This window comes from Pongo pygmaeus, chromosome 10, assembly GCF_028885625.2.
Source record: "Pongo pygmaeus isolate AG05252 chromosome 10, NHGRI_mPonPyg2-v2.0_pri, whole genome shotgun sequence".
NCBI lineage: Eukaryota > Metazoa > Chordata > Mammalia > Primates > Hominidae > Pongo > Pongo pygmaeus.
In genome coordinates this window covers 130,659,211-130,676,270 of record NC_072383.2, presented here as the reverse complement: position 1 = coordinate 130,676,270, position 17,060 = coordinate 130,659,211, and the positions used below count along the sequence as shown (strand labels likewise).

Here is a 17,060-nt window from a genome sequence, read left to right as displayed (position 1 = left end):
GGTGCACACACAGTAATGACCAGTGAACACACACGGGCACACACAGTACTGATCTGTGAACACACACGTGTGCACACACAGTACTGGTCTGTGAACACACACGGGAGAACATACAGTACTGGTCTGTTAACACACAGGTGCACACACAGTACTGGTTTGTGAACACACACAGGTACACACACAGTACTGGTTTGTGAACACACACGGGCGCACACAGTGCTGATCTGTGAACAGACAAGGGTGCATGTGCACACCCCTTCCCCCAAACACAGAATCCTTATCTGGCTTAGCTTTGAGAGTTATGATGGACTCAAGAGATGAGATGGGAAGTGTTCCTTCATCTATTTTTTAAAAAGAGCATCTCTTCTTTCTTTTTGTTTTTTGAGACGGAGTCTTGCACTGTCACGGGCTGGAGCACAATCTCGGCTCACTGCAACCTCCGCCTCCCGAATTCAAGTGATTCTCCTGCCTCAGCCTCCCAAGCAGCTGGGATTACAGACACACACTACCACACCCAGTTAATTTTTTGTACTTTTAGCAGAGACAGAGTTTCACTATGTTGGCCAGACTGGTCTCGAACTCCTGACCTCGTGATCTGCCCGCCTCAGCCTCCCAAAGTGCTGGGATTACAGATGTGAACCATTGTGCCCGGCCCCTCCTTTCTTGAATGTTAGAATTCACTGGTGAAGCCATCTGGACCTGGAGTTTGGTGGAAAAGTTTTGTTTATTTATTTTTTTGAGATAGAGTCTCACTTTGTCACCCAGGCAGGAGTGCAGTGGCGTGATCTTGGCTCACTGCAGCCTCCGCCTCCCAGGTTCAAGCAATTCTCCTGCCTCAGTCTCCCGAGTAGCTGGGATTACATGCCACCACACCTAATTTTTATATTTTTAGTAGAGACGGGGTTTCACCATGTTGGCCAGGCTGGTCTTGAACTCCTGACCCCAGGTGATCCGCCTGCCTGGGCCTCCCAAAGTGCTGGATTACAGGTATGAGCCACTGCGCCAGGCTAGGTCTTGCTCTTTAATCCACTCCACAATCACTGCCTTTTAACTAGTCTTTAGTCTTCTTACATTTAATGTAATTATTTTACAGATGGTTTTAAGTCTACAATCTTGCTTTTTATTTGTCCCATTTGTTCTTTCCCACACCTGCCCTTTTCTGCTGTTTCATGAATTTAAGAAAGCATCTAGAATCCTACTTTGTATCTTCTATTGGCTTTTTAGCTACATTTTTGTTTTTAGTGGTTGCTCTAGGGAATTAGGTTATGCATCCTTCAGTTAGCAAAGTCTACCTTGAATTAACATTTCATGTATAAAGAAAGATCTTTACTGCAGCAGTAAACTCCCATTCACTCACTCAACAAATAGTTGTCCATGTGCCTTGTGCAGTGTTAAGTACTAGAAACTCAATGGGAAAAACTTGTAACTAATCATTCATTGTATTTGCTACAATAAGATAACCGGGACATCTTGTTGAAGTGTGCTACCAGAAGATTTGGTCAATATTCTTGTGAAAAGCCCTGGATGTGAACTCCTAGGCTCAAGAGATCCACTCAGCCCTCCAAGTAGCTGCGGCTGTAGGTGCCCGCCATTGTGCCTGGCTGAAAAACACTTTTATGACATACTCAAAATAACTGTCACGAATGTTGTTTTATATATTTCCACACTGTACCAAATTTTACTCCTAAAAACACTTTTATGACGTACTCAAAATAACTTTCATGAATGTTGTTTTACATATTTCCACACTGTACCAAATTTTACTCCTAAAAATTCCTCATACGTCCACATCTGGATTTTCAAATATTCACTAAAAGGAACCAGAGGTCCTTGAAGAAATGGCAGATTCCAGGGCTGTAGCAGGGAAAACACCCGGTAAACCTGGAACATCTTGTACCAAAAGCAAGAATGCAAAGAACTATGGGAGGTGTCAAAAGAACAGAACTGACTTGAAAGGGTTGCCACTGGCCAAACTGGAGACAATGTCACCATCTAATAGAATAATAATAGCAACAGATTATCACACAACAAATAAAAAATCAAAACCAAAAATACTCCTGAGTCCCTGGTGAGATTTAAACAAAGGGGCAGGGTCTTCAGCATAAACACAGAAGGAAGAAGAGAGAGGGAAAGTCACTATTTTGCAGTCAGCAGTGTAAGAACTGATTCAGGCAGGGGTCACCCAGGGATGCTGAGACAAACGAGAAGACAGCTGCTGGGAGCAGGAGAGCCGCGCTGCTTCAGTGTCACCTCCTGGATTCCTCGCCGGTGGGGAGACGAAGGGGGCAGATGCAGCCTTAATCAAGTGGTCAAACTCAGCATCATGAATGATGGGACGAATGGACACTTCTGTGTGTCCTGATCTGTGATGCAATGGGAAGCTACGCAATGTCGCCTACGCAGCCAAAACATTTGCCTGAACCCAGCCACGAGGACGCAGCAAGACGAAGCCCGACTGTGGGACCATCTATAGTGGAGCTGGCCTGGAATTCTCAGGAACACCAAGGCCATGAAATACACACATGAACGGAGGAGGGAGGGAGGGGAGTGGATGGGATGCGCAGGATGGGAAGGGGTGAGAGAGAGCAACGTGGCAAAATGTCAGCTCTTGTGGAACTGAGCTACAGATTTTATGCATTATGGGTGTTTATTGTACACTTTTTTTTGAAAGAGAGGGTTTCACTCTGTTACCCAGGTGGGGGGGGGGGGGGAGTGCAGTGGATATTCACAGGCACGATCACAGCCCACACTACAGCCTCCAACTCCTGAGCTCAAGTGATCCTCCTATCTTGGCCTCCAAGTGCTGGGATTATAGGTGTGAGCTACTGAATCTGGCCCCATTGTACTATTTTAAAAACTTGCCTATAAGTTAAAAAAATTTCAAAGTAAGAAGTCAGTGAAACAATCAGGCAATAATCAGTTTACAGAAATGACCCTTTAGGGCCGGGCATGGTGGTTTACGCCAGCACTTTGGGAGGCTGAGGCAGGCAGAATGCTTGAGCTCAGGATTTTGAGACCATCCTGGGCAACATGGCAAAACGCTGTCTCTACCAAAAATACAAAAAATTAGCTGGGCATGGTTCCCTGTGCCTGTAGTCTCAGCTACACAGGAGGCTGAGGTGGGAGGATCAGTTGAACCCAGGAGGTTGAGGCCGCAGTGAGCTGAGATCGTGCCACTGCACTCCAGCCTGGGCAATGGGAGTGAGACCCTATTTCAAATAAAAATAAAAAATAAAAAGAAAAAAAGAATCAAATCTGGGTAGTGGGCATTTCCCTGGGTTTGGTCTGGTGCTGGCACAGCATTAAAGCGACAGCAACTTGGTAGCTGAATTATGTGCACTGAACCGCAGCAAGGAAGTGGACGCCCACTCTGAGACAGGGACACAGCCTGGCTGTAAGATTAATACGATGATTGCTAATAAAACATATTCTGTACAAGTCACGGTAGCTCATGTCTGCAATCCCAGTATTTTTGGAGGTTGAGGCAGGTTGATCACTTGAGGCCAGGAGCTGGAGGGCAGCCAGCCAGGCATGGTGGTGACAGCCTGTGGCCCCAGCAACTCAGGAGGCTGAGGTGGGAGGATGGTTTGAGCTCAGGAGGTAGAAGCTGCAGTGAGCTGTGATTACGCAACTGCACTCCAGCCTGGGAAACGGGGTGAGACCCTGTCTCAAAAAAAAAACACCCCCAAAAGAAAACCAAACCAAACCCATATTCTGGATTTATAGACTAACTGGGAGCTTGTAATTAAATTGACCAGTAATTACACACGTATTCACCTCTGTTGAGTTCCTAGTGAATCACAGTTTAACACTCCGCAGACTTAGGTTTGCAGGTTTAATCCCGTTTGTCTGGGCAGGGCAGCGCAGGGCTCAGCACTGCACTGAGTCTAACCCTTTGCTTCTCTTGTGTGACCTGTTAGTGCTCGGTGAGAATGTCAGCAGGTCACGTGAGTCTGGTGTCTGAGTGTGCTGGCTGGCCATCAGGACGCTGCTACTTCCAGATACAATCACCACCTGCTCCCACGAGGTCTCTCTTAAAGCAAAGGTTAATGTGAAGGCAAAGCAAGGCCTCTTCTGTTGAGACAGAAGGAATTAATTTCTAACCATGCCCTTCACATATAACAAAGGTGATGGTGAATTTCTGATGTGAAATTACTTGTTTAAGGGATGGATTCTAACATTTTAATTTTCATCAGATTGTATGAGAGTAGACATGAATGCTCAGTGTAGGATTACTAAGGAACAAAATGTAATTTATAAACAGAGCCAGGTGTACATGAAACATTTGCTGGTATCTATCCGCTTTATAGTTCCTTTGCTAATTTTTCTGTTTTAAGAAAAAAATCACATCTTGTCAACGGAGGGAACTGTGGTACTAGGCCAATCGCAGCACGGTCTTCTTGCCCAGGGTGCTGTGGGGAGGATCTGCTGCGGCTCTCTGCCTAGTGTGTGCCTTGTGGCTAGGCCGTGTGGGTGATGGCTGGGGCCATCTATCCCAGGAGCAGGAGGGTCCCAGTGTGTGGGTGACCCTGGCAATGTAAGACTCGTCCTCTGGAAGGCTCTGGGACCCTGAGTGTCCTGACCCCCATGCACTTAGCAGCACCATGTTAAGAAACTCAAGGCTACGATGTGCAATGCTCCATCCTTCTCTGTGTAGCTCCAGACACAGACACGGTCCACCCACACAGCCAGGAGGCTGCACGAACTCCACATGGTGACACAAAACAAGCTCCTTGTGCTTGGAAAGAGTAGAAATGCACGGCTGCCCCACGCAAGGCACTGGGTGGCGACATCAGTGGGTGAGAACCAGAGGAGGCGCTCGTGAGGTGGCACCCCCACGGCCGAGAGGGTAGTGCTCACTGGCGGCACCAATGGAGGTGGCCGTCCACAGCTACTGGAAGCCGGGGCGAGAGGAGAGATGGTGGACGTATTTCCTGAAGTGAAAGGTGGAACCTCTACTGAGTGCCAGGCACTGAGTGAGGGGTGAGCCCGCGGCACCCTGGGCTGTCAGAGGCCCTGCCAGGCACCACGGCTGGGGCTTCTACTTGATGAACATGAACGCCAACCTCCCTCCATCTCCTGCTCCAACCAAGACAGGCTCTCCTTAGTGGTCAAGAGGTAAGCGGTGGGTGCTCCCTGCCCTCTGGGCCCCAGTAGGGCTCTGTGGCCTCTCCCGGGAGCTCCAGCCTGGGCCGTGGTCAGAGTCACACAGCACCCAGGCAACCACAGTGACTGCACTTGAGACCAGGAGGCTTTAGGACCAGAAACGTGCATTTTCCTTCTGTTTGTGCCTTCCCGTCCTCTCCACCAGCAGGTAGAGGGGCAGCAGCTGCATGTGGACCCAGCCGAGGTACCAGCACAGTGGAAAGCTGGACACGAAGCCAGGCCATGCAGAGCCCCGGTGGGTAAGTGACCCCCGCCCGCCAGACACAGGAGCTCAGTGTGATCAAGTGTCAACAGTGATGGCCACGCCACTGGGGGTGGGGGGGAGAACTCAGCACCTCCCTCTAGTCATCCACAGCTCTGCTCACAGATACCCAACCTTCAGACGCCCTTTCCACCCCGGGAAACCTGGCCCGCATCCGGCACCTGCGTGCACACCCAGTGGCCTACCTGGAGCGGGTCCGCTTCCTGCTGGCCCCAGGGCTGCTGCTCACACGGTAGGCAGTGGGCACGCTCCTCTCTTCCCTCCGTCTCTCAGGGGAGTGGGCTCTCCTCCGAGGGGACCGGGAGCGGGACCTGGACAGGGGAGGAGGGAGCGTTCAGCTCTGCGGCCTGGCTGGCGGGACGTGTCACGCTTCCTACTGCCCTGGCAGAGATCAGGCCCCGTCTGCAGAGGCTGCTCCTCAGGGTGCTGCCTGTGTAGACCCTGAGGCTTCAGAGAACCCCTGCCACACTTCACTACTCTACCGACAATGAACTAAAACCCAAATCCCATCTCAGAGGCAGAGATGGTCTCTCTCCCGTTCCACACACTTATCGCACCAAGGACAAACTTTTAACCAATATGCAACTGGCGTGGAGGCTGGAGCTGCTTCACATAGTCAATGGCAACCAATTCCCCAGGAGCCACCGTCTGAGTATGCAATTTATGACCACCTCAGGCTGGCGCTTCCTCCTCCTTCCTCCTACCTCTGCCCATTTTATCTCCCTATACATTTCAGCTCACTGATGTTTCTACCAACATGAGGTAAGAAGAGGCAATCAAACTCCAGCGAGTCATGTCTACCTGTCTGAATACCGGCAGTAAGAAACCCAATGGTAATGAAGCTAGAGGCCTACCTGGAAATTTCTCCTGTTCACACTAATCTTACGGCCTCTCAGCACAGATACTCAGGAACAGGCTGTGGTGTGCTGGCATGAAGCCTGAAACCCTCAATCCAATTCGGAAATGCCAGTCTCACGACAGCTTTGGCTAACTTAAGTGTATGCGATTTCACAGAAGCAAAGCCCCCCATTAACACTGACTCCTTCTCCTCATGTGCCTGGAAAGGACTCGCTCCTCTCCTGTGGTGACATAATCCACACGCGGCCACGAGGACCCTGAGACCCGCGCCCCTCCGGGGGTGATGCTCTTTAGTGGAGGCCCCTTAGCGATGAGTTTGGGACCTTCATTTTAGTTCTTTGTTCATTCAGTAAAGCTACTATTTTGGGAAGACCTGCAATGAGCACAAATCTGGAAAAAAAACACCATTTATTTCCATTTTGTTTCCATGACAACTCATTCAAAAACAATATAAAGAAGAGCGGTTTGATTTTGCCATTTGAAAAAGTTCTACATTGAATCATTTTCATGACAATAAACCGCAAATGCCACAGGCTGTGCTTCTACAGATCAGCTTGGGATCACTCAGCCCCTGACATCCTGGAGGGCCAGGAGTGGCTGCCCTTTAACGGATAGAATGGTTTTGATTTTTTTTCCAGACCTTTCCTAAGATTTACAGAACAGATGATAAAGGCGAGGTCAGTTAGACACCTTGACGTTTTACCAGGTTTTCCCTCAAAAGAGCTCGCGGAGTCAAATCTGGTGGTGGTCGAGGCTGCCTGATAACTTCCTGGCTTGGCTGCCGCTGTCACTGACGCGCTGCTCTGACAGGGCTCCGCGCGCAGCGTCCCTGGGGAGGCTGTGGCTCTGTGACACGGAGGCACACACTTCACATTCAGAATAAAAGGTGCTGGGCTGAGCGCTACCAGAACTCTGAAAAAAGCTCTGCTTATTCAAAGCTATAGCGGCTAGGGAATGCTTACACGTAGAATTCTACAATAAACCCAATAATCAGGAAAAATAAGTTAGTTTTTAAGGCCTGCAAATTCGTAACTTTGAAATACAATATCATTTTGTCGCGGCTATTAGTAATAGAATTCTTTAAAGGGAAGTGGCTGTTACCAGTAGATTTTCAAGTTATCTGGGGAAAACGCCCATCTCAGAACGAGGGGCTACATACCATTAGACAATTCTGTAAGTTTGACTTTAGCTAAAGAAGCTTTCATGCTTTTTATTCTGTTAATTAGGCTTCTCATATTGACACCACAACATAGTGCAAGAAACAGGAATTCCATTTAATAAGCAAATCATCTGTATAATGTGACCAGGGGCCTTCTTAAAGATGAAATGGTCTGAATTAAACACTTTCAAGCATAGCGTGACTCATAGGTTTTTTTTTTTTTTTTTTCCTCAAAAAAGCATAATGGTTTGCTTTCAAATAGAAACATAATGAGACTTTTTTCAATGATAAAACTCCAGAAATTTTATCTGAATGACAGTGGTCATATTCATAAATAGCCTCTTTTCTCCAACATTTAACCATTTCATCTACTCCACTTTCTCCATTCACGTCTCTACCCACGGCCTTTCAATCATGGAATTATCTGTGCAGATGACTCAGCAGCAAGGTCTGGGCTCTACCACAGCTGGAACTACCAGCAGCTCCCGGGATAATCCCTGCAGATGACTCAGCAGCAAGGTCTGGGCTCTACCAGCAGCTCCCAGGGCTGAATTTTCCTCAAGTTGAAACTGGATCTGATGTCACCTGCAGTTCCTCCTCGTGTCCCCAGCCCAGTGATAGCCGCTGCAGCTCCCCTCCTTCCTGGACTGCTCAGTGCAGACACCCTCTGGTCTTATCTGTGTTTCGCTACAATTCACTTTGATTCACTTTGCAAGGGATGGAACGATGGTCCTCACCTTGGCATGATCAACACTACCCCTCGGGGAACTGAAGCATCTGGTTTCCCCCTTTAAGGAGCAGGATTAGGAGATGAGTCATCGCTGTTACTGACTTGCTATGCAGTTTATTGTGGGGAAAAAGGGCAGTGAGGAGCCACAACTTTCAACCTAAAATAGAAACCCAGTGTGGCCTGAGTCCCTTCTGAATGCTAAACAAGACTCCTAAGAAACTCTTCCAAATCCCCGGTCTCCTTCACCAACCCCAAGTATTTAGGGAGCTAATTTCTACAAAGAATTATATATATATATATATATATAATTTTTTTTTTTTGAGACGGAGTCTCGCTCTGTCGCCCAGGCTGGAGTGCAGTGGCGCGATCTCGGCTCACTGCAAGCTCCGCCTCCCAGGTTGACGCCATTCTCCTGCCTCAGCCTCCCGAGTAGCTGGGACTACAGGCGCCGCCACGCCTGGCTAATTTTTTGTATTTTTAGTAGAGACGGGGTTTCACCATGTTAGCCAGGATGGTCTCAACCTCATGATCCATCCGCCTCAGCCTCCCAAAGTGCTGGGATTACAGGCGTGAGCCACCACACCCGGCCAGAAATATATTTTTATCATATAAATCTCTACACTGGAAGATATCTTAAAATGACAACATTCAAAGATCTATCTAGAACTCCCAGAAGCCCAGGCTAACTCTGAAGATGCATTTAGATAACTAAATGAACACAAGAGACTATCTTAGCAAAAGTTTTAAAAATAAACTTAAGTTTCAAGCTGATACTTATTAAAATTTAATTTCAGGTTGTAAATGAACTACATGAGTACTTCTTCATTCCATTAACATAGAGAACCAGATACGATATCAAAATACAAATGAAAACAGACAATAAAAGTATTTTACTTTAATCTTTTTTTTTTTTTGGACGGAGTCTTGCTCTTTTGCCCAGGCTGGAGAGCAGTGACACGATCTTGGCTCACTGCAACCTTCACCTCCCGGGTTCAAGCAATTCTCCTGCCTCAGCCTCCCGAGTAGCTGGGATTACAGGCGCACACCAACACGCCTGGCTGATTTTTGTATTTTTAGTAGAGATGGGGTTTTACCATGTTGGCCAGGCTGGCCTTAAACTCCTGACCTCAGGTGATCCACCTGCATCAGCCTCCTTAAGAGCTGGGATTACAGGCGTGAGCCACCGTGCCAGCCTCAATGTTGATATAAAAGACACTAAATACTACCTTGTCGTAACTAGTATACTTTTTGAGAAGCAACATAGTGATTTTCCAAAACTAAAGATTTTTCCATGACTAATTTGCCTTTGGAGATCCAGAGTCACCTATAACTTAGACATATTAAATAAATGGGACTTCAACCACAGGAACAGTATAGCCATTAAAGAAATATTCATTGTGCTGTAAGAAGGCTTTCTAATCTTAACTTTCTGTATTTCATATAGAATTTGAGTAATTTAATATATAAAACAAAATACATTCCATATAGCATCCTACCACAATTAGAAATATTAACAACTGCAGTATTCTACTGTAGGCTGGCAGCAGTCACTAAAAATGATCAATTAGGTCTGTTCAGGCCCAAGTGACAAGTCTGATCCGTTCTGAGTGGAGGCTGCGTTTGTAACAGTTTATCCTATCTGATAACAACAGCATTAACACTTTCAATATTTTGGTTAAAATTTAGTTATCTTTTATACTCCAATAATTCATATTACTGAGGAGATCACCGCCCCTCCCATTTCTAACTCGCATTTTGAAGCCACTTGGATCCCTGGAAATGATGATTGCTGGCAGAGCTTGGATGGAGGAGGCAGGTTTGCAGCCAGTTTAGAAAAATGCAATCCTACTAAATAAAACACGCACTCCCTGTTCCCAGAAGAGCTGAGACAGAATTCCACAAGAAAAGGTTATGGTGAGAAACCACCAGCTTCTTCTTCTTCTTCTTTTGTCATAGAGAATATGTTGATCAGGCTAGATTCGATCTCCTGGGCTCAAGGAATCCTCCTGCCTCTGCCTCCCAAGTATCTGGGGCTGGACTAGCTTGTTTAACTTATGTCCTCAGACTCCAGAGCCCATGGCACCGCTGGTCTCTGCACCCAGCTATGCCCTTGGCCCTGTGGAGGGGAACCAATGCCAGGGGCCAGCACCCATGGTAGAACTTGCTAGACAATCCAACACCTGGAAGGTTTTGTTTTATAATATTCTTATTTTCATTTTATAATAAACTTGCACTTTGCCTTCATATTTTGTCTCAGTTGCAAAATCAAATGCTTTTTAATCCGTTATTTAACTAAAACTAACTAAAAGTATGTAGATACTACCTCCTTGGCCATGGAGATTAATTAAAAATTTGAGTGTTCTGAAAACACTTTGCTCTGCTGACACTGTAAAATATTTTAAATGTAGGTCGAATTAAAATTGGTAGCCTACCATCACGGTAGAAACCATACTCAGATAATTTTTACCTTAATTTTTTCTTTTAACTGAAAGTTACAAACAAATGAGTAGGATTTTGCTTCTTGGACTTGTCAGCAGTGAATATATAAAAATAATATAGGCCGGGCGCGGTGGCTCACGCCTGTAATCCCAGCACTTTGGGAGGCCGAGGCAGGCGGATCACGAGGTCAGGAGATTGAGACCATCCTGGCTAACACGGTGAAACCCCGTCTCTGCTAAAAATACAAAAAATTAGCCGGGCGAGGTGGCGGGCGGCTGTAGTCCCAGCTACTTGGGAGGCTGAGGCAGGAGAATGGCATGAACCCCGGGGGGCGGAGCCTGCAGTGAGCTGAGATCATGCCACTGCACTCCAGCCTGGGCGACAGCGATACTCTGTCTCAAAAAAAAAAAAAAATAAAAATAAAAAATAAAATAATAACAATATAAAGATATATTTGTATATGTGAAGTAATATGTAACTAAAGCTATTCTAAATTATTCAAAAATATGTAACTCTAAATCTATCCTAAAATAAATCATTCAAATAATATGTCAAATGACCTTTTCTACTATAGACTAGTCAACAAAAAGGATGTACAACTTAGAAACCTGAAATTCCAAGTGTTAGGTGAAGCCTTTCAGCTCTGAATATACCAACGTGGGAAAAGCTGGGGGCCACGGCATCACCTGTCCTTAGAAGTGAATGGTAGGATACCCGGAAATATCAGACATCACACCTGCTGTGTTTGCAAAAACTCCCCACATGAAAGCTGAGCTAATTTCTTATGCTAAAGAAACACCATGAACAGCTCTTACAATGATCAGTCCCCAAGGCTTGGGATTTAGGAAGGAATTATGCTTTTTTTTGAGCCTGTAGAAAAGGAAAATTGGGAAGAATTTTACTGAATGTGGTTACCAGGAGGGCTTGTTTATGCCTATCTTCAGCTACGTAATGTCGTAAGAAACATTTTCAAGTGGGAAATTTTTTATTTTAATCTTCATTTAATTGCATTTAGAGGCAGGGTCTCGCTCTGTCACCCAGGCTGGAGTGCAGTGGCGTGATCATAGCTCACTGCAGCCTCACACTCCTGAGCTCAGCTCAAGCAATCCTTCTACCTCAGACTCTACGCTTGAGCTCAGGAGTTCAAAGCATGCACTGCCATGCCTGGCTAATTTTTAAAAAATATTTTGTAGAGATAGGTTTTCACTATGTTGCCAAAGCTAGTCTTGAACTCCAGGCCTCAAAGTAATCCTCTCATCTTGGCTTCCCAAAGCACTGGAATTTCAGGTGTGAGCCATTGTGCCTGGCCTCAAATGAGAAATTTTTAAAAAGCTTCGATATACAATACAAGTTCCTGGGAGTCTTCAAAATTGAAGATATGTTAGCAAAACTGTTCATTTGATTAGAAAATAGCAAGGTTTCTTTTTTGCGTGTATAAGGGTATGAAGTGATGAAACGTTTAAAACTCTTGCAAAAATGTAGAGTGAAAGATCAAATTGATTTATCATGGAGTCAAAGCCAATTTCACTGCAGAGGAGTGTAAATGCTTGTCAAACTTTAAGTGTTGGCCAGGGTAAAAATAAGGACAGCAGGCTGGGCACAGTGGCTCACACCTGTAACCCCAGCACTGTGGGAGGCTGAGGTGGGTGGATCACCTGAGGTCAGGAGTTTGAGACCAGCCGGGCCAACATGGTGAAACCCCATCTCTACTAAAAAAACAAAATTAGCTGGGCGTGGTGGCGCATGCCTGTAATCCCAGCTACTTGGGAGGCTGAGGCAGAAGAATTGCTTGAACCCGGGAGGCAGAGGTTGCAGCGAGCCGAGATCGCGCCATTGCACTCCCGCCTGGGAAACAAGAGCAAAAACTCCGTCTCTAAATAAATAAATGAATAAATAAATAAGTAAAGAAAGCAAGCATATTGTTTTTAGGATATATTCGGAGAGGCAAATGTGTAAAATTACACTTAAAAAGCCCGTAAAGCTCCCAAGGCATCTGTATTTTTCCCACAGAAACATAAGAGCTAACACCAATTCCAGAAGAAAAACTAGATGGGCACAGTCAGTGTGGCGTTAGAGAAACCGAGGGGAGTCAGCCAGTGTTCAGCAGCGAACCCAAGGTGTAACGGGGTCCTGAAAACAGGGCAAGCTGTGCCAACCTCCTGTAAGCCAGCCACTGTTTTGTTTTTAAAAAGTGGTTTTCACCAAGATGTAAATTCTGTGACTCTTAAATGTTTTTACATTTTTAATTTCTGCCAGAAATGTTAACCTGCTTTCTGAAAAACTGGCTCCTCATCAAGAAGGCCTTTGGTTTAAGTGACTCCTGGAGGGAGGGTGGAGAGAAAACATTCTGTACCAGCGCCGCCCTCTTCACACACGCTTACCCGCGCTGCCCTCTTCACACACACCCACCCGTGCTGCCCTCTTCACACACACTCACCCGCGCCACCCTCTTCACACACACCCACCCATGCCACCCTCTTCACACACACCCACCCGCGCCGCCCTCTTCACACACGCCCACCCGCGCAGCCCTCTTCACACACGCTCACCCGCGCAGCCCTCTTCACACACGCTCACCCGCGCCCTCTTCACACATGCTCACCTGCGCCGCCCTCTTCACACACACTCATCCGCACCACCCTCCTCACACACGCTCACCGGCGCTGCATCTCTGCACACATGCTCACCGGTGCCAAAGTGTGTGCAGAGTGTGGCACCAGTGAGTGTATGTGCAGAGTGCAGTGCCGATGAGTGCATGTGCAGAGTGTGGTGCAGAGTGCGGCACCAGTGAGTGCGTGTACGGAGCAGAGAATCCAAACCCAGAACCAGTGCTAAAGAGTTCTCCTGTCTTGCAACTTTACACATTTGAGACAAATTAGCATGGGAAACTTCACTTATACAAATAAAACAAAAGACCCCCAGCACACCACCCTGTGAATCTTCCACACAATCAGCAAACGGGGTAGGCTTGCTTCCAGGACCCATTAGAATTTAAACAAACCAACTTTTAAAAACCTGGCAGTAGTTTATGAGCTTTGAAAAGTTAAGTGTAGGCCTGCGCAGTGGCTCAGGCCTGTAATCCCAGCACTCTGGGAGGCTGAGGTGGGTGGATTACCTGAGGTCAGGAGTTTAAGACCAGCCTGGCCAACACGGTGAAACCCCGTCTCTACTAAAAATACAAAAATTAGCCTGGCGTGGTGGTGGGCGCCTGTAATCCCAGCTACTCAGGAGGCTGAGGCAAGAGAATCACTTGAACCTGGGAAGCGGAGGTTGCAGTGAGCCGAGATCGCACCACTGCACTCTAGCCTGGGCAACAAGAATAAAACTCTGTCTCAAAAAAAAAAAAAAAAAAAAAAAGTTAAGTATAAAACAAACAAAAATCTGAAAAAGATCTTACTTGGACTTGCAGGGCACACACGCACATGCATACACGCGTCTGCTTAATGAAAGCAGCCCTGATTTTAAACGTTCTACCTAGCTCTACTGGGTGTCCCGTGAAGGACACGGGGGTCAGGAGGGTACCAGAGGTGCCGCCCCCTTCACACCCACCTCGACCGCCGCACTGTCCGATAGGCACTGGGAAGAGAATGCTTTGCTTTTGAGTGTGATCTAGACCTGGACTTGGATGACGAATGGTACTTGGGAGAACGTGATCTTGTTCGAGATCTCTTTTTGTGCTTTTTCTTTTTCTTTTCTTTCTCTTCTTCTCTTGGTGGATCTTTGCTTTTGCTCGAAGGCCTATCGGGTGGTTTAACTTCTAAAGTAGGCAGAGGTCTGCCTCCAGTCAGTAGAGGGCAGGGCGTAGTGCTGGATTCCTAAGAATAAAAGGAAAATCTGGGTGTTAACAGGGAAAACAGAACATTGAAGATGTATATTTATAAAATTTCAACTTTGGGCCCCTCACACCAACAAACACAGCAACCATCTCTTAGAAAGTCTCCTCCTGTGGCTATCCAGAGTGACCTCCTTGTCACCTCCCAGGATGCAAAAGGAGAGAGTGAACCCTCCGGTTCCTGAGCCTTTTCACAGGCAGCACTCCCTTCCCAGCCCCCAGGCTGTGGACGGCCGGAGCCAACAAGAGGAGCACAGTATTAGAGTATTAGAGATGCTATGCTGGAAAAAAATACGTTCCTTTTTAGTTCAACCATTGTGGAAGTCAGTGTGGCGATTCCTCAGGGATCTTGAACTAGAAATACCATTTGACCCAGCCATCCCATTACTGGGTATATACCCAAAGGATTATAAATCATGCTGCTATAAAGACACATGCACATGTATGTTTATTGTGGCACTATTCACAATAGCAAAGACTTGGAACCAACCCAAATGTCCAACAATGATAGACTGGATTAAGAAAATGTGGCACATATACACCATGGAATACTATGCAGCCATAAAAAATGATGAGTTCATGTCCTTTGTAGGGACATGGATGAAGCTGGAAACCATCATTCTCAGCAAACTATCGCAAGGACAAAAAACCAAACAGTGCTTGTTCTCACTCATAGGTGGGAACTGAACAATGAGAACACATGGACACAGGAAGGGGAACATCACACACTGGGGCCTGTTGTGGGGTGGGGGAGGGGGGAGGGATAGCATTAGGAGATATACCTAATGTTAAATGATGAGTTAATGGGAGCAGCACACCAACATGGCACATGTATACATATGTAACAAACCTGCACGTTGTGCACATGTACCCTAAAACTTAGAGTATAATAAAAAAAAAAATAGGTCTTAAGGAAAAAAAGTTTTAACTACCAGAGGAGAGATTCCTCAAACCTCCAATATTAGGTTTTTAAATGAATATCTGCACTACTCTGACAATAATTTTTAAAGAAGATCTAGGTTCCCCTTTGATGTTTTAAAACCTCTCCATCTGAGTGTCACATACATACAGAAGAGCATATGAATCTTCAATGCATCCTGACACATTTCCACCACAGTGCATCGGAACCAGATCAGGAGACAGCACCCTTCAACAGCACAGGCCTGCAGCCTGCCCCTCTTTACCCAGAAAGCTCACTCTCTCCTCACTTTAAGTGAATTTTAAAATATAGCCATTAAACATTTCACACCTTTAGACACAGTGAAAAATCTGCAATTTATCCTTTGTGCCTCGAAGAAATTCAGGTTAGGTGCTGGGGTGGGACCCAGTCTCCCAGGCTGCCCCCAGCTGCTCCCGGGGGAGAGAGCTCCAGCCCAGCCCGTGGCAGTGTGCGCAGGACGGCATGTGTGAAAGGCAAAGTGCTAAGGGGGCTTCCCTCCCTTCTTTCCTCTCCTTAGGTCCACTGTGGCATGGCCAACTGGCTGCGGGAAAACACTGTAGAAATGATTCTTCTACGGTTATGCTTCTTACTTTGGCTTTGAGATCAAAAGCAATTCAGCAGAGCCCTGGTGGGGCAGGCCCCAATTTAAGATGAATTCCACTTGAGCTGGCTGCTTTATGATGGCACCGTGATTTCTCAGCCCTCTGTTCAGCCTCCTTGCTGTTTCCATTTACACCGTGCTCTCTAATGCGCTCCCTGGTTGTGGGTGTGCTGCGGGCAGGAGGACAGGGATGAATTCCTCTTCGGGATCTGATGGCCGCTATGAAGTTCATCTTTAAGTCTCTGCCTAAATTATCTCCAGGGACATCTTGGCAAAAAAATCCATTTTACTGTGGGACAGTTCTTATCAAAAAGGTCTTTCTCATTTAAAATTCTGTAAGTGTAACAATATTTTTCAGGTCAAACTTTTAAATATTTTATTATTATTATTATTTTTTGTTTGTTTGTTTGTTTTGAGGCAGAGTCTTGCTCTGCCGCCGGGGTGGAGTGCAGTGGCGTGATCTCAGCTCACCGCAACCTCCGCCTCCCGGCCTCAAGTGATTCTTGTGCCTCAGCCTCCTGAGTAGCTGGGATTACAGGCATGTGCCATCATGCCCAGCTAATTTTTTTTTTTTTTTTTTTTTTTAGTAGAGAAAGGATTTTGCTATTTTGGCCAGGCTGGTCTCAAACTCCTGGCCTCAAGTGATCTGCACGCCTCAGCCTCCCAAAGTGCTGAGATTACAGGCGTGAACCACCACGCCCAGCTAAAATATTTTATTGCTTACATAATTCTAACACACAAATGTCCAATGACAAACCAAGCTCTATATCCAAGAACACCTCCACTCTGGCATTAGTCAGGATTTGCCCATAAGCAATGCTAAATGATCCTTTAAATTAAAAATACAACAAATAAAAAGGTACTAAGCTTTACAACTTCAGAGGCTCAACATCCTAGCTATGACCTCTCCCATACACACCGAAAGGGAGAGGGCTTCCATTCTGCAAAGAGCAAAGAACACAGATTTGTGAGCTGAGCACATCCTCTGAGGCGAGCCCTGGGTGGACACCACAGAAATCAGCTGATGCACTAAAAAAATCCCAATATCCACGCCCTCTACATCAGGAGTACAC

At 46.3% G+C, this 17,060-nt stretch overlaps 1 protein-coding gene across 6 annotated transcripts in view; it reads right to left on the bottom strand.

Moving 5' to 3' along the window:
• The window catches only part of SFSWAP (splicing factor SWAP), a 91,131-nt gene that overhangs the window by 9,428 nt on the left and 64,643 nt on the right, over positions 1-17,060 (bottom strand). For 3 of the 6 annotated variants that reach the window (XM_054444800.2, XM_054444804.2, XM_054444802.2), the window contains 3 exons: positions 14,164-14,429; positions 6,977-7,132; positions 5,614-5,739 (listed from right to left, as the gene is read on the bottom strand). In XM_054444800.2, the coding sequence (XP_054300775.1) occupies positions 5,614-5,739; positions 6,977-7,132; positions 14,164-14,429 (548 nt within the window). Of the gene's footprint in view, positions 1-25; positions 4,935-5,613; positions 5,740-6,976; positions 7,133-14,163; positions 14,430-17,060 lie in introns of those variants that run through there. The other 3 variants (XM_054444801.2, XM_054444806.2, XM_054444803.2) reach the window with 2 other exon arrangements.